General features: G+C 47.0%; 1 protein-coding gene across 1 annotated transcript; it reads left to right on the top strand.

Moving 5' to 3' along the window:
* Positions 1–41: 41 nt before the first annotated feature.
* BDH1 (3-hydroxybutyrate dehydrogenase 1) lies at positions 42–16,983 on the top strand. Its single transcript, XM_030494991.1, is given in 13 exon segments — positions 42–150; positions 1,454–1,585; positions 4,651–4,723; positions 6,796–6,905; positions 9,356–9,430; positions 9,824–9,962; positions 12,034–12,175; positions 13,741–13,893; positions 15,163–15,372; positions 15,375–15,415; positions 15,417–15,464; positions 15,466–15,505; positions 15,508–16,983. Coding segments are annotated over 12 exon segments (1,239 nt in total). The 5' UTR covers positions 42–150; positions 1,454–1,502; the 3' UTR covers positions 15,633–16,983.
* The last annotated feature ends 1,139 nt before the right edge of the window (positions 16,984–18,122 follow it).

Genomic DNA, 18,122 nt, shown 5'->3' with positions numbered 1-18,122 from the left:
CCGCAGCCTATCGCCACCGCGTACCGCCGCCGCCGCCCGCGCCCGCCCCGGCCCTTCCCCCGACCCGCCCCCCGCCGCGCCCCGGCAGCCGGGGCACCGGCCCAGCCTCATTCAAACGGCGGCAGCACCCGGCAGGCGCGCCGGCTCTAGGTAACGTGTGGGTGGCCCACTGCTGCCGCCTCAGGGGCCTCCGCGGGAGGCGGGCGGGGTAGGAGGATGTCGCGGCGGCAGCGGCAGGCCGGCTCCGCCGGGTCGCTGGTTGCCGGGCCGCCCGGGGGTTGACCTTGCCCGCGCGCGGTGGGGTGGCGATGCCCCGGCCGGGACAGGCCGCGGCGGGGAAGCGGAGGCGCCGGCGTCAGCCCCTGCGCGGCCTCCGCCCGCCCCGCGCCGGTCACGCGTGGAGGCCGCGCCGCTTCGCTGCCTGGGCGCGGGGCCGGCACGCGCTTGCACGGCCACGGCGAGGCCGGGAGCCCGCCCCGCGCCGCGGGAGCCGCCGGGGCGTGGGGCAGGGCCGCGGGCGCTGCCTGGGGAAGGCCCGGCCCCGCGCCGCCTCCTTACGGCGTTCCTCACACAAACTGGGGGGTAGCGGCCGAGCTCTCGAGTTTGATCACCCCCCCCCCCCGGGTTTCTGAGGGTTGCTGCAGCCAGCCGGTCCCCCCGGGCACAGACCTCCCCGCCCGAGCTCGGTGCCCCGCCGCGGCGCTTCCCGTGGTAGTTGCCCCGGTTTCCAGCCGAGGCCTGTTTCTCGCAGGCCCCGAAGCTGCCGCAGCAGCAGCCCAGCCCCCGGCAGAGATGCACATGAGCCCTAACAATTAGACGCTGTTTCTGTGCTATAATAAAGAGGGCTGGGCATTAGGCTGTGGAGATGGTTTTGTGTGTGTGTGTTGGATTGGATTTATCCAGGATGGATGCGATTGGAATTGCTTTCTGTACTTAACTCTCCTTCTTGAGCTGTTTTTGCCCCATAGTGAGTTCAGCAGCGATTCCCTGTGCATAGTCCAGCATCACCTGCTACTTAATGAGAGAGAAATGTATTTTTAACTGCATGGCTGTACTAGCTGTAAAGTCCAAGGATTGCTTTTGGAACATGTAACATCACCCATGACTTGAAGTTGTATTTTAATTTAACACTATCTCATATAGCTCACTTGAAATAACATATTCCATGAAGGTACCTTAACTTTTAGCTGTTTCAGAGAATACAGGTAAAGATGCGCTAAAGAGGGAGAAATTGACATTTTCTTTAAATGCCTCCCTGCTGGTTACTTCACTTACAATCTTTTTCCTTATTTAAAAGCATCTTGAAGCGGTTGAAGGTTGAGCTCTTTATCTCAGTGTGAGGAACTGCAAGGGGGAAATGAGAGTTCCTTTGGACTTTATTTTCATGTTGAAATACATGGAGTCAGCATGACTTCCAGAATAATTGAGCAACAGATGCTATCTTGTATTGCAGAGCGAAGGAAGAACAGTCTTGCAGTTGGTAGAGTGTGTTAATTGAAAGCATGTTGGCTACTAAGCTGTCCCGGCCCCTCCTGAACTTCTCTGTGAAAGCCCTGAATTTCAAGGACCCAGGGAATGGCCTCAGGTAAGTAACTAGGTGGAGGAGGAGAAGAAAGTGAGATCTTGAGTAAAGCACACATCAAGGGCTCATTTAATTTCAGTGCGACAGTTTATTTACAGAATCACAACATGGGTGAGGTTGGTAGGCTCCTCTGGAGGTCATCTGGTCCAGCCCCATGCTCAGTCAGGACCTCCTAGAGCTGATTGCCCAGGACCTTGTCCAGATGGCTTTTGAATATCTCCTAGGATGGAGACTCCACAACCTGTCTGGGCAACCCATGCTGGTACTCAGTCATTGAGCTGAGCACAGATGGACTCTATCTGCAAGGCGGGGTTGGCAACATGTTGTTTGGGTTTTTTTACACTGGGACAATAATCTGCAGTCAAAAGGGGATTGAGCAGAGCACTAATTCAGTGTCAAGCAAGGATTTATTTCTGAATATCAGCAAGTAGGCCTTGCTGCAGAGCAAGAAACTCTCATGTATTTCTGTGACTTCATCAAAGAGGCCATGAATCACATGAAATGAAAGAGAAAGGTGGGGGGGGTTAGTGGGAATTGGAGGTGAGCTGAGTAATGAAGCTGTTTTTTTCTGAACATGAACAGAAAATTGCCTATCTAATTCTAATTCCTAGCTCTTGAAAAAATACCTTTTACATTGATATACGATGGGAACCCTACTAGTCCAAATTCAGAGCAAGTTGAGTGCTTTCACTGGCTTAGGCAGGGTTCCCAAACAACCTTGTGTTTGCCACTAGTTGTACATAAGCTGTTTAAAAAATGGCTCATGGCCTGCTGAGCAAGAGCTGCCACCTCAGTTTGTTCTACTGCTATCGATAGTGGTGTCCAGCACCATCACCATCAAGGACGGCTCCTGTAACAGGGAGCTGCAGAGACCAAAGATAGCTAAGCTGTTAAGAGTTTTCCTGTGCAAACAGACATAGGCCTTATGTCTCCTATGCACTACACACACATACCCAAAGCTGCACCAGCAGGAATCTGCTGTGGCCTTAAAAATACATATTAATGCTTTATTAACTTGAAAAAAGAATTTTCAGCGTATTCTTCTTCTGTTTTGCTTGCTGTGTGTTTGTGCTTTGTGTGTCTTGTACTCAGGGCAAAAATGTGTTGCATTTTTTGAAGTACCCACAAGCTGCTAAACCTGAAATGGAAATCCAACTGTTCATCTGGAAGGCATTGTTGTCACTATACTAGTATCTTCATACATTGAGGTAGCATGTATATACTTGACCCTTCAAGCTGAAGACTGCCTTTTTTGGTGTAAGTGAACAAAAGCGATCCATGGTTACAGGCACAGATTCAATTCGAGGACCATCTGTGCACTCCAGAATTCCTCAGTTGTGGTCTCTAGAATTCAGCCATGGCAGAATGACAGAAATGGCTTGTGGTACATTAGTGTACTGTGTGGGGACTAGCATTGCACAGGCTTTGTAGCTGTTTCCTCTGGTGACATTGCTGCTGATCAGCAGCTGGCATCTATTTGATGCCCTTGGCTTCAGGTCAAGGTAGGCAGAATGTCGAGTAGCTATTCTCTACAGGTTATTATGAATAGAGTGCAGCAAATCAGTGCTCTGCAGTGAAATAACAGGACCAGACATGACACTGAAAAATAAAAATCAAGTTCATGCAACTAAAAGAAATGTTATCAACATTTCTGGACACTTTTAAGATACACAAGAAGCTTATTTGTGAGATAGAAGTTCCAGGTCAGGTTTGCAGGTCAGTGGTGTTAACACGGACTTCGCCTGGGGACTGACCTTTGCAGTGATTAAATGGGCTGTAGCTATTTCAAGAGCTGATTGGGTTTGTGACACTCAAAGGTAGAAAAGGAGCTAATCTGTGCCAGGAAGGTGAGTGAACACCGCTTCCTGAGTATAAATCAGTTCCTTTTCCATCTGGTTCAAAGCTTCTGCCCAAGCAGACCCTTTTTCTAGCCTTGTTTCCCAAGATGGAACTCAGAGGCCAGAGTGTCTGCAAGTTGCTGCTCAGTGTAGCACAGGTCACCCTGGGAGTGCCTGTGATGTCTGAGCAGGAGATAATAGTGAATGATGATGCAGATTCACTTACAAGGAAGAAGAGCAGCCTGGAAGATAAGCTCTGCTGAAAGACAGATGTTGTTAGGGTAGATGAAATACAGCAAATCTAGGGGAAGGCCAGAAGTCTCTGGGAGGGCAATGTCAGTGCCCAAAGCAAAAATGAAAAAGCTGGTATAGTTTAGAGAGATTGCTGGCAAGGACAGAGGCTAGGACCACTCAGGTGTGTTGTCTAGGCCCAGTTTTGATGAATGATGGCAAGACCTAAGACAGCATGATGCTACTGGTAGCATAGCTGTTCTAAGTAGAATCTCACTCCCTGGAAGGCATTGTTGCTTTGCTTGGTCTGTCTTTGTGAACATGGTTTATCTTCCTGGGAGTCCGACATACTATGTGGAGGAGCTTCAGACCTTCATAGCAGGTATTATTAAAAGTCATGCTGTCTCTTAGCTTAAACAGTTGCAAAGAGGGGATATAAAATCTAACAGTATCTAATGGGTAGAAGCTGCAGAGGAAGAAGTATCATCTAAGATGACAGGAGAGTAAAGCTGTGTGTAAAAGCAGGAAGATAGATCCAAGCAAGTTCAGCCTTGGGCTGGGTATCAGAGGCAATGCCATGGCAGAATACTTTCATCAGACAAATGAATAACTTCCTCTACCCCAGCTTTGTGCAACTCATAAGTGAGAGTGTTGTTGCTGTTGGAAATGAAAACACTATACTGCTCATTTTGTGGTGGAAGCAGCTCTGTGCCTCCAGACCAGGAGCTATTTTAGAATTCTTGGTGATATCCAGACAGCTTCTGCAGCTGGAAATAACATCAAGCTCTTTGGAGAAACAAATGTTTCCATACAGTTAGAAAACACACAGGTCCAGACTAAGGAGAACTGTAGGCTGGATTCTATCTTCTCAAATAACAGTCTACATCATGTATAAAGACAGCACTTACATTCCTTTTCATGTGTAAGCTGCAGCACCAGGGTGCGGACAGGATATTCTGTGCCTGATTGTTCTGTTGGTTTTGTTTGTTTTTCCAACAGACCCATGCAAAGGTTTTGCCTCCCTCTCTTGTCCTCATGTGGCAGCCGCTCTTATGCAAGTGAAGTTGATCAGGTGAGTATGATTGCGTTTTCCAGGAACTAGTTCTGTTGAGCTGGGGTTTTAAAATCCCTGGAGCCTGGTGACCAAATTCTTCTTTCCGATTTGCCAGAAAGGCTCTGAGCTGGACCTCTCCAACATACTCCACATTCTTTCCTAGCAGAGAGCTTCCATTGACGTAGCATGGTTCTAGGGATGGAAAATAATCAGACTACAAGGTTTTTTCTATTTTTGGAAACTCAGCAAATGAAATCTTCCACCTTGGAGTGAAGGGAATTTGCGTAACAACTTCCTAATACAGCACTCTTTCTGGAGTATGGCTGTGTAAAAAGACGTGAATAAATCAGTGTGTCCTCACCTCTTGATCCAGAGAGTGGCCCTCTTGTTTAACAGCCCTCTCCTGGAAGGTGCTAGTTAGTCAGGAACAGTGCCAGGGCAATAGGAAGGGGCATGTTTTGCCCACTTACCTGGGGCACAGAACTCAGCACTGTAGCAGTGCTAGAGCATGCACATCTTGCTCCATAATCCTGGGACAGTCTCAGAGGAATTCTTATATGGCCCTTGCATCACTTCTGGGCTTCCAGTGTGACCCTGATGAATCCCTGTGTATGCTGGGGAAGCCAAATTGCTAGTTTGTTAAGAGATGAGTTGGAACGATTGCGAGTAATTATTACCTAATCCTACCCATAGCAGCATCTTGCTGCACGTGCGTTTGTTGCTGCTGGAATGTCTGATAAGCCATGCAATCTGTAATATGTCAGTTAAGTGCTGGCTCTCTTTGGCTTAGAAGAAGGGGTGTGGAGAAAGAAGGAGGTATGCTTCTGTTTAAATTTTAAATTGGAAAAATAAGATGACCGGGAAACAAACAAAAAGAACTGATGAGCAACCGGTTTTAATTTCAAATATTAAACCCACTTGATTCTGCTTAGCTTCTAAAACCCAGCACTAGAGGGTTTACATGCTAGAGAGAGAAAAATGAATGAGCAATCAGTAACGTTAATCCATATCCTTTCTTCAGCCAAGCTACCTTCCCCATGCCCTACGGGCTGCATGGCACACAAGAGCGGGCTCCTGCCTGCTTTGAACATATAGGAACAGTTCCTACTGAAGGAAAACATGTCTTGGGAACTGTCTGGTATATTTTCACATTTCGAAATGGATGTGAACTGGCAGAGAATGGTTTGCTTGGTCTCTGCCTTGGGAGCCTGTTGCCACAGGTGCCTGTCATGGTTTAAGCCCAGCCAGTAACTCAGAACCACACAGCCACTCGCTCACTCCCCCCCTTCTTCCTCCCTCTGCTCCTGGAGGGATGGGGAGGAGAATCGAAAGAATGTAAACCCCACAGGTTGAGAGAAGAACAGTCCAATAACTAAGGTATAATACAAAACCACTACTGCTACCACCAATAATAATAATGATAAGGGAAATAACAAGGGGAGAGAAGGTAAAACTAAAAGCAGAAAAGGAAAAGAAAACAGCAAACACAAGTGATGCACAATACAATTGCTCACCACCTGCCAACCGATATCCAGCCCGACCCAAGCAGCGATCTGGGCCTTCCGGGTAACTCCCCCCAGTTTACATACTGGGCATGACGTGCTGTGGTATGGAATACCCCTTTGGCTAGTTGGGGTCAGGTGTCCTGTCTCTGCTTCCTCCTGGCTTCCCGTGGCTCTCCTCACTGTTAGAGCATGAGACTGAAAAGTCCTTGATCGGAGTAAACATCACTTAGCAACAACTAAAACCATCGGTGTGTTATCAGCACTGTTCCCAGTCTAAAGTCGAAAACACAGCACTGCACCAGCTACTAAGGAGGAGAAAAATAACTGCTACAGCTGAACCCAGGACAGTGCCTAACATCCTCTTTGTGTTGGGAGGACAGTGATCCTACCTTACTGGAGTGAACTCTGTATGAAACCTTCGTTTCTTGTCTTCAGGAGGCACTGGGTGGCAGTATTGGCAATGAGTGTAGAGAACGTCCCTGGGACAGACTGCTCCTGGCGGAGGGCATGCTTTTGTTTAGTGTACTACAAATCACTGATTTCAAAACTCAATTCCAGTGCATTTTGTTCTGTTTTGTTTTGCAGATTGGCAGCAGAGCTGTGCTTATAACAGGTTGTGACTCAGGCTTTGGATTTGTCTTGGCCAAGCACCTGCATGCCAAAGGCTTCGTTATTTACGCTGGCTGCTGCAAAAGGTAGGGAAAACAAAAACTATTCTTCACCTGTGGTATGTGAGCAGACATGTAGCAATCAGTCTTCTCTCTCCACTTTGCACAGCTTTCTCCCAAGGAGAAGGAGGGTGGTTGATAGCCCAAAGGGAAAGACATGGGTGTTTGAATTTCATAAAACATAACCTGATCTGGAGCAGAACCAGGACTGAACTGGGCAGATTCTTGTTTGAATCACAACATTGTGGTCTGTTCCACATCTGATGGACTGGAACCCTGAATCTAATTTTAATAGGCTTACCCATAAGCAAATTTTGGGATCAGGGTTAAGTCTGGACCATTGGCCCTGCTCTCAGACTACACATATTTGTGCAGGGTTTATCTTTTAATTGTGATGTACACCAAGCCACCAGTGATTTTATGCATATGGTATGAGCATACTTTTCTTTATTCATGAGTAAAGCTGTACATCAGTGTGTATTGAGGGTCTTCTGAAATCACTGTGAAGGCGATAAGAGTTCCACTAGTGCAAATGAGAGCAGAATCAGGCCACAAATAGCTTAGTGGTGCAATCTTGACACTCTCTCCAGGAGCGCTCTGTACAACAGTCAGAGATGGCCTGGTCATGGAGAATAGGAGAGAGCTTTAGCCTTTCTATGAAGTGCTGATCTTTTTTTAGCTGCATGGCCATTCCCAACACAAACAAACTTACTCCTCAGGATATCCTGGGGTAGGTCAGTTATTATGATCCTAATCTTTTAGCTTACTCATCACTATACAATGTATCTTGAATAGTTTGTATTATTCAAGAGAATTTTGTGAGGTGGTTTTTTTATGTTTATCCATACTCTTTATACTGTTATTTTTTCCATTATTACTAAGTTTTGCTTAAATTTACTAGTTTCTTTCTGCTGCATTTTTGCAAGAGAAGGTTGTGTTTCCATAGCTCTGTTCCTTCTGGTGTCTCAGCTTTGAGTCAAGGGTTTATTTGTTAACCTGGGCTCCCTCTACAGGCTTCACAGCAGAACAAAACACGTCTTATAAACTGCTGCTTTTCAAAAGGTGTCAAGAAGGAGAGCGGTAGACGAAGTACTTTTTGGCAGATGTTTCTACTCAGCTTTTGTAACTGCGGATCAACATTAGAGAATATAAGAATGTTACAAACTTAAAACCCACTGTTTAGAATAATAGCCTGCCTCTATGTTGACAGGAGCCAAAAATTTCAGAGCTGCAAAGTTACTTCTGGGTTTCACTTCCTCTGTCTGAGCTGCCAGAGAGACCTGTATTTCAGTGAGCATGCCTTTAACTGTCACTGAAACTTCCCTTCCATTTTGGTGTCTTCAGTACTCATTCTACTGGATGCATGTTACTGGAAAATCTGGGCCCCTGACAATTTAGCATAAGCTGACTTTGCCAGCAGCATGCCAGAACTCTTTTAGGCTTTGATCAACATTTATTTCATTGCCAAAATTCAGCAAAAGGCTTTGCTGTATCACTGTGTAATTAAATATTTCTTCTCTAGCTGGACGCTCATCCCATGTTCCAAAATCTGTGTGACTATGGCAAGACTGGTAACAGCAGTTGTCATCAGAAAAACACTGTAAAATGCCAAAGCTCCTTAGTTAACCAGTTGGCCTCCTGTGTGCCTTCATGGCATATACTTTATGTAGTACTGCTCTGTAGAACTAAAACAACTCCAGGAGACTGAGCTGGTTTCTCATTTTGCCACAGCAAAACGTAAGCAGAATTCTGATCAGTATAATTATTGCTGGTGCTGATTTTAGGGGCAGAGGAAGCCTGGTGCATTTTTAGATGCTAGATAGAAGCGGAGGTAGAAATAAGAAGCATTATCTTTTGCTCGGGTATATTTGACCTAGCCCTGACAGAGAGGAAATGGCTGTGAAACTTCAGTGTTATCTTCACGGGACTGTTTGTCACAGCACACCTGCACATCAGAAGCATACTCTAGCTGGGGAGCCATCATGTCCTCAGAGTATGCACTGTTTCTTGGGAGCATCACATCCTTATTGCAAATAAAAGTGTGTTGCAGTGCGGACTTTCCATCAGGAAAGGTTTCCTAGAGTGCCAGATCCTGAGCGCCTGACTATTTTTTACTGAAGGAAACCTGAGAGAGGTGTGTAGAGCCACGACTGAGGGAGCCTGAGGATGGATCTGTGCTAACAGTTTGCTATTTCACACACAGTTTCTTCCTAACATTTTCACTGGCAAATATATTCATGTGAGAGTTGTGTTGGTACTATCATTGCCAAAAGACAGTGGTAGACTGGATCCAATGAATGATCATGCTGCAGCTGTCTTATTTTTTCCTCTTTGGTCAATAGCTGGAGGAGCCAGCTGACACAAGATGAAGAAGGTATTTTTCCATCAGTATCTGTTACCAGTGGACATATGCGATGTTTGTCACGGGCTGTCAGGAGTGTGATGGAATCCCTGTTTGCTTTGCTTTGTGTGCTCAGGCCTGTTGCAAGCGTGCGGGGGATTGAGGAAGGCAGAGGTTATCTGAGCAAGCCCAGCATGCAAGACCAGTTACTGTAGGTCTCAACAAGAGTGCTCCAGAACCACAGGGTGGTTACATACCACTTCAGGGACACAGTGATAAAGATACAAGCTGAAGCCCACGGGCCCCAGAAGATGGACCATGCTAAGAGGAAGATGAGGCAGCAATGTGCTTTTTCAGTATGCAAGAGCTGGGTCCTCTTGCCACGGGGACAACAGGCCCTGGGGCTGACAGCAGAGATGTACTGGTCTTTTGGAGTAGCATGAAAAGGTCCTTCCACTGCTGGGTATGGCCTAGAGCTGTGGATGGCCACATCCTGTGCCAGGAGAGCATGACACAATCACAGGGTGCCTGCCTTAAACACCACCCGTCTGCCCTTTCCGGAGAGCCAAGGGAATGGCCCCTGTGGGTCTGGGCTCATGCCCAGAGTCCAACTCTCGGCCAGGATCCCGGCCTCAAGGGTCCCTGTCCAAGCACCCAGCTGCATGTGGGTGGAGGTCAGGAGGGATGTTGGCTTTCTGAGCCGACCCTTAAGGGAGGAAGAAGAGGATGTTGTGAAGGTCCCAGTAGAGCTTACAAGGCCTCTGAGGCTGGTGTGTTGCCATGGCCCAGGGGTTTTGTAGCACCTTACAAACCTGGGATCAGGGAAAGACACACATTGGCCTCATTGTTCTTCCTTTTCCTTTTAGCCATATCTGCTGTTTTCAAGGGACTTGCATGCTCGTATTTGCCGATTCCCTACGGGCATTCCCCCATGTGCCACTTGTATGTTTTTCAATGCTTTGCCATACACACTGGCTTGGCACCTCAGTGCTTTTGGGTGAGCAGTAAACTTAGCACAAAACTGGTTTCAGTCACCGTAGAAACAAACACTACTAAGCTGTGCATGGGACTTTTAACTGCTCCATTTTGTATGCATTGCGCTTCTGTGTGAGGAGAGTGCAGTAGATGCCTTCTCTTAAGGACGAATACTTAACAGTCTGCAGTGGAGTAAGGAGGGGTGGAGAAGAAGACGGGACATCAGGTACTTAAGTTAGTGAACTGTGAGAGCACAATGGATAAGCCCAGGAATGAGAGGAGCCAGGAGAAGGTTTTTTGGAAGACAGGTGGCACAGAGATAGGGGGACATATGGTCACCCTTGTGTGGTGTCTGAAGGGAACTCTCACTCGGGGCAGAAAATGGGCAGCCTGGGTTCAGACTGCAGAAATGAGCACCATTTCATTGTCAACTGACTGCTGGCAGTCTCTGACGGGGAGTGCCTGTGGCTCGAGGTGTTTAGAACAATCTGATGTTATTCAGCAGGCAGAAAACAGCCCTGCTATGAAGAACTGGCCTGTTCCAGGTCAGAGGGAAAAAAGCTATCTATGCAAAAAAGCCTCATCTATCAGGAGTGAAGAGCACTCCAGTGCTTGCCTGCTGATGCTGACACAGTGAGTGGGGCTACCTGGAGGATTGAGCGGTGGGGGAAGAGCTGAGCAGCCACCAGACGATCCTGTGGGACATGCTCCATGTCTAGCCTGTTAATGGGGAGTAAAAGACTTCTAGTGAGGGATGATACTGAGGGGACAGAGGGAGTTTCTTACAGCAAAGACAGGGATGTTCCAAAAAAGTGATTATTTTCAGACTAGATCTCACCATCCTCTACAAAAGTACCCTGGAGTGGCCAGCACAGTCCGGTAGCTTCCAACCATAGAATTGATTCAGGGATAGTCTCAAAGTCATTTTAATAACCTGTGTCTCTGTCCTGGAAACATCGTAGCCACGCTTCACTGCTGTGAAGGACTAGCTGTGGGTGCAGTAGCCTTGTTGCTAGTGGTGTCTGGCCTGTGTGAAAGGTATCTCAGGGGTTGGCTGCAGTTGATTGGCTGGACTGTGAGTAGATGTGTGTATGCTGGGGGAATCTGTTCTGAGCTGAGAAAAAAGGAGTGGAGATGGGAAAAGGAGTGAGAAAAAGCTCATGGAGGGAGGCAGAGAAGAGAGCAAGATGCTGGAAAAGACACCAGGAGGAATTGCTAGCAGGCAAGCTGGCCAGGCACTTGGTGATTGGGCTCTGTAGGAGTCCATTGGAGACAGTAGGTAGGTTTCTGGGCTGTGGAGCTGTGTGTGTAAATCAGCTGAAGGGAGAGAGCAGTGGGCAGACAGTGTCTCTTCTAGGACCGTCACTTCCAGAGTGGCCACGTGACTGAGAAACATGTGCAACATACATGTGCAGCCACTCACCGAGTGTTTTATACCATACCCCTGCCAAGCGATTTGCTGTGCCACGTATGCAAGCCAAAGCGAGAACAGCACCATGTTCCCTTCACTGCAGCAGTGGGGCATAGCCTGATCTCAGGAGCTTGTACTGGGCAGGAGTTGCCTAGCTGGGGCACATCCAGCTCTGGCTGTTTCTTAGTGGTCAGAGCAGTTTGTACTAGCTGATTCAGTGGCAGGGCTCATGGTCAGATGGAGAACTGGAGGAATGGTGTTCTGCAGGAGCAGCCATGTCCATCCCCTTCCTCTCAGAGCTGCAGGGCTTCTGATTGTTCTGTGACTGCCTTGTGCACTCTTTTGCTTGATTTGGTGGTTGCTATGCATTTGATTTTCTACACAAGTTCTTTGGCCAGATTCAAGCCAGTGCTTTCTTTCCCCTCTAGGACAAGGGAGAAGGTGGGTCCAAGGAACTGGACAGCATGAACAGTGATCGAATGAGAACTGTCCAGCTCAATGTCTGTGACAGCAAAGAAGTGGACCGAGCAGTGGAGCATGTGAGTAGCAGCCTGGAGGACCCAGAGAAAGGTAAGTGCCTGCAGTGGGCTGTAAGGTCACATAGGTGGCAGAGCTCCCTCAGCTGGACTCTGAGAGCATTTCAGGGTATATTTCAAAAGCTGAGCATACGATTGAAGGGCACAAAACTCTGAGGAGCAGCAGTGCAGAGCAAATGGCCTGTTTAAATGTTGTGCCATAACACTTGAAGTGGGAAGAAAGCAGCTTTCCACTTAAGACAGCATCTAGAAAGAAAACTGCTTTTTTTCTACACTAGCTCCCACAGGGACATTAGTAGAAATCAGGGTGGTTGTCAAGGCCGTGGGATGAGTGCTCTGTTCCTGTGAACTGAAGTTTATTATGACTCCAGTTATGTTGTAAAATCTGGCCAGTGTCCAAAGCTTGGAGATTAGCAATGGAAATGTCTCCCCAAAACTTAGAAAGGCAAAGGAAATGAAGAGGTTTTCCAAAGGATTTCCCATGAAGCTAGCTGAGTATCAATGCTATTGCAGATTATTCATATATTATAGATTTCAGATTTCAGGGGGGTAGCTGTAACTAACTGACTTTCTTAGCCTGCGTGCTTTGTTGTGCTGAGGTGATGACAGCAAATCTGCTCTGCACAGTGAAAATCCCAGTTCCTGAAACCTTTTCACCCTTCAGTGAACTACACTTTTTCCCCCTAAAGAACATACGCCTTGAACATACGAAGATTGTTTAAAAGCAGAACAACCAGTAATGTTTTATTTTGGATTTTTGCATAAACCTATTTCTTTCACTTTTCTTCAATTTAATTTTCCTATGTGGATCTTCTATATGAATTGAGTTTTCTAGCCCTGTGTTCTCAAGCATAGGCCAGAATGAAGTTGCCGTTTTCTGGGCTGCTTCTGAGAACACAGATCTGGACACAGTCAGCAGGTAACAGTGAGTTTTTCGGAACAGCAGAGAGAGCCATCCGAGACTTTTCCCAGTCTGTTTCCTGTGCAATTAGAATGTTATGTGAATTGAGTTCATTTTATTCCAATTTCCTTTTAAATCTTTCTTTTCATTGCCACATGAGTTGGTAGTTTCAGTTTTGCCAATTTGGTTGCAGCAGAGTAAAAGGGAAGGGCTATGAATGTGTCCACCATGCCCCCTTCCCAGCATTGCAGACATTCTAGTTCTTACTGGTGACACAAGGGATTTACTTTGAAGAATTACTCTTTTGTTTCTTACAAGGTCTTGCCTATTATTATTTGGCATTTAGATACTATACTTTGCTGCTTTTAAAAAATTTACAATGGATAAAAGGAGATGGCAAGGAGAACAGCTTAGACAAGGATGAAGTTCTCTGTTTGCTGGCTCAGAACTTCCCAGGGAGCCTTATTCATGGCACTTTGTGGCTGCAGTGTTGGGCAGTGCAGGCAGATCCTGATTGTGGTTACGTTTGCTCAGGAGACTAAAGTTTGCTCTGGACTCTCTTCTGTCTGTCTTCCATCATTACAAGTTGTAATGAAAAGCTCTATTGTGTGGTTCAATAATCTATTAGCAAGGCCTTTTCCAAGCTTCTCTCATTAGTCTCACAGAGGGAAAGCTTTCTGCTTGATTTTATCTTCTAGGGCTCTGGGGACTAGTTAACAACGCTGGGATCTCCACATTCGGGGAAGTTGAGTTCACCAGCATGGACACCTACATGGAGGTAGCTGAAGTGAACCTGTGGGGGACTGTGCGAACCACCAAGGCTTTCCTCCCGCTCATTCGGAGGTCAAAGGGTGAGTGATCTCCTCCTGACCTGGAGCAGGTCCCTCATCCTGCCGCATGTCTTGCTGTGTTAGTGGCCAAGAGGTTCTCTCTTCACCACTGGCCACCTTCATACCTTTACATCAGAATGTGACCCATGGCATACACACAGATGACAGATTACCTAACTGCTCTAAGGTACACTGCAAGGCAGCAGGCCTGAAGAACAGCTCACCCTAAATTCGAGTGCCAGCAGCAATCCTCCCCTCTATACAAAATCCACCTGTGCCGGTGCTGGCAGGGTGGGCAGCAGCAGTGCACTACAACATGCTTCTTGCAGGGAAGTTGTCAGCTGTGAGCTGTGTTATTTTGGGAGCTTGTAATGTATGAGAGGTGGGGTTTGTACAGGAAAGGAATGCAGACCTGAAGCTTGCATGGGTCTTGGCATAAAGGGACAAAAGCTTTCCTCTACTGGGGCCAACTACCTGACTAAATTAGAATATTCTTGGTACTCTTGGAGCATCCACAGACATTAACAGTGTCCTGTGGTGCAGACCTGGTCTGTAGTGGCGCAGGCAGCACTTCTTCCACCACGGAAGGGTATCCTCTTCTGCGGTCAAAGTTTCGTCTTTCTAACACAACTCAGCAGTAGCACTGATAGAAGAAGGTGCAGAGAACTGCAACCTCTGATTAGAACGGAGCATTCAGTCTCCCACCAGCATTCTCCCCAGCCAAAATGGATGGCTTCTGGAGAGGAGAAAGGCCCCAAGCTCTGTGCCTTGAGCCATAATCCACTGTGCACAAAAAGGGTGCAGTGGATTTAGGACTCTGCCAGTTTGTGGTGCAGGAGCAATCCATTCCCTTTTAAAGACAGACGTTATAAGCCATCATTGGGCTCCTGGATTTTGCGCCTTTGAGTTGCAAATAAACAAGCTTAGCCTTGGTGCCAGAGGCTTTCTTTGCCTCTTGCCTGGGCTCAGCCCTGATTGCTGCTGAGCAATCCTGTTTCCAGTGTGCAAGCTCTGTCCAGGCTCTTCTGTGTTCCCCATAGCACTGAGCTTTGTGTGTCACCATGTTCCTGTTCCCTCAGGTATAATGAGCCAGGGCACACAAGCAGTGGACTTGATCTGCCTGAAAGCTGTTGCACAGAACAGCAGTGCTCAGATAGAGCCAGAGCAGGTCTGCCAGGCAGACCTACGGATAATGTAGTAGGCAGGTGGATGCAGGTGCAGGAATGTTTGGGTGGTGTGTTGGGTGTCCGCTCTGGATGAGGTACCACATCTGAGCTATGCTTTGCCTAGGTCGTGTGGTGAACATCAGTAGCATGATGGGCCGCATGGGCAGTCCTGCCCGCTCGCCGTACTGCATCACCAAGTTTGGCGTGGAAGCCTTCTCTGACTGCCTGCGGTACGAAATGCAAGCCCCAGGGGTGATGGTCAGCATCGTGGAGCCTGGCAACTTCATAGCTGCCACCAACCTGTACAGCCCTGAGCGCATCAAAGCCATCGCCGACAAATGTGGGACGAGCTCCCTGAGATAGTGCGCAAAGACTATGGGCAGGAAGTACTTTGACGAGCAGGTCAGCAAGATGGAGACGTACTGCAAACAGCGGCTCCACAGACACCTCGCCAGTCATCGAGAGCGTGACCACGCGCTCACCTCCACCACCCCCTACACCCGCTACCACCCCATGGATTACTACTGGTGGCTGCGCATGCAGATCATGACGCACATGCCAGCTGCCATTTCCGACCGGCTCTATGTCTACTGAGGCTGCCCAGGTGGGAAATCCATTGTAAAGAGAGCATTGTACACACTTCCCATTAGTCCTTTTAAAGTTTTTCTAACCTCATTTCAGAGTACTGTATTTTAGCTCTAAAGGGTTCTTTTAAACATCTGACATAACCTAAAGGGCAATAATTTGCAAGGAATGCTTCGTAGGCAGGAATCCATTATGTTTGTGCAGGGACATTGATTCTTTGCTATTTATTTCATGTAATCCTTTTTTTTTTTTCTTTTTTGCACCTCAATTTCCAAGTTACAATCATTATTTAAACTGCAATTGCTTTGAAATGTTTTCAGAATAATTTTTTGCTGATGGCCAAACACAGTTTTCACAATTCCTGCCTAAGATGCAGCCTTCACACTATAAAACAGTGATTTGCCCTCCATGCTGTAATGGCAAATCACTGCCTCCTGATGACAAAGATGACAACAGACTTTTCCAGGCCTGGTCACAGTAGCCCAAGGCAGAGCAGAGACTTCTTTAATTTGGGATCAGAATTCAAAGTGCTGGAGGTGCTGAAACTGAGCAACTGACCCTGTCCATTTTTCTCTTAGAATTATATTGAAACCTTAGAGAAAAGGAACCAGTCTGCTTTTCTTGCATGCATCCAGGGACTCAATCCTGCAGACCTTTCCCCCAGGACTTTCTTACTCACATGAGCATTCCCCTGAGTGTGAGCAGCTTCACGCACAGGACTGCAGGCATCAGGATTGGCCTGTAGTAACACTTCTCAAACAGTCATTGTGCATCAGCTCCAGGCTTAGTTTGGAGAAGAGTTTCACTCAGCTCCTATCATTTGTGAGGGTCACCGCTGAGCAGAGGGAAGCAGAGAGGGTTATAGCCACATAAGCCATGCCATTCTTACCGGGGACCTCGGCGTTACACTGAAGTATTTGTGCAGCACCTGCACAGGAGAGCCTTAACCCTGACTGGGACTTTTAGGTGCTATTATGGTGCAGGTGATGATAACAACAGTAACTTTCATTGAAGGAGTCACTGAGCTGAAATGCATCTAACGTAAATCTAACAGAACGTCCATGACAATAACATTAAGAGCAGTTTCATTTCCATGATGGTTGTTTACATGTCTGAGAAACATTCATTTTGTACTGTAAGAAAAGAAAAAGAAAAAAAACCCCATAAACCATAAAAGAGCCTTTCATGGGGAATGCAGAAAGAATTTTTTTTTTTAAGCTTGGAAGACAAAAATAAAAAGAAATTAAAATGACCATTGTTAGTGAGGTTAAAAAGAAGGGATCTCACGTGCTTTAGTAACATATTGTGACATGATCAAACTGCTTTGGCTTAATAAATGTATACATGAATGGTAACAAAACTCAGAGGCTCCCTGTCTGTTCTTTAGATATTTAAGGTGAAAAGCTCCTGTTCTTTAGTGGTGTTTTTCTAAATCTGGTGAGGTTCACGCCTGTTACACATACACACTGCAGTCAGAGGCTGATGTGCAGTCCTAGGTCTTACATGTCCATGTTGGATAATGCACGACTTCTGCAGGAGTACCAGATGTATCCTGCATCTTGTGACAAATATGCCTAACCCCTGGACTCTGTGTATTCTTAAACCTGCATCTGTACTGAACTCCCACAGATTACAAAGGATTATTACGGATTATTCCCAGGGTGCAGGAAGAGAAACTGAGCTCTGAAGAGAGGAGGGGGATGGCAGTGATTCAGCAGGGCAGGCACACAACAGGTCACTGGCAGACCCCAAATAAAACCCTGGGAAAGACTTGCTTGCTTCCAGATCCTTGTGATCTTCTCCAGAACCCTAGCAGTGGTAGCTACATCTTGTGGGGCAGAACATATTGCCTCATTTCCCAATACATGGACTTCTCTCTTGGACGAAATATGAGAGTATGAACTGCAAAAGACCCAGCAGGCACAGGGACTAACTTGCAAGGCAGAGCAAAGCACCTGGATAACAATGTTTTGCAGATAACACAGCAGAACAGAAAAGTCTTTATGAGAAGAGTTCCTGTAATCTAAAAATTTAGCCCCAAGATGCTAAGTAACACAAAAAATCATGTCATTCTACTTGGCATGCTAGCTCCCAATTTTACATGTACTGCTGGGTTTTAATACAGACATCAATGAAGTTAGGATATGGAAAAGCCTGAGTGCACAGCTGAGTTATCTCAGTTTAGCTCAGATACCCCTGAGAGCAAACGTAGCAGATGTTGAACAGTACCACATTCATTCCCAGCCAGAAAGATAAAGCCGATCAGTGATAACTGTGCTCACATCTACACAGCACCTCTTCTGGAGGCTTCTGCGCTCTTTCACATGAGGTGCCCACAGGGAGCTCTGAAGCTGCCATGGCTCTGGGGCCAGAGGAGATGTGACGATACCAGGGCCCTGCAGCGATTCACAGGGGACCTTGTGGCCACATACAATGGGGAGGCCATGGTGAGAGTGCTCTGGTGCATCACAGCTGATACAGGTTTCTGTGCAAATTGTC

Source organism: Strigops habroptila, chromosome 8 (assembly GCF_004027225.2).
Source record: "Strigops habroptila isolate Jane chromosome 8, bStrHab1.2.pri, whole genome shotgun sequence".
Lineage (NCBI taxonomy): Eukaryota > Metazoa > Chordata > Aves > Psittaciformes > Psittacidae > Strigops > Strigops habroptila.
This window is presented reverse-complemented; position numbering and strand designations above follow the sequence as displayed.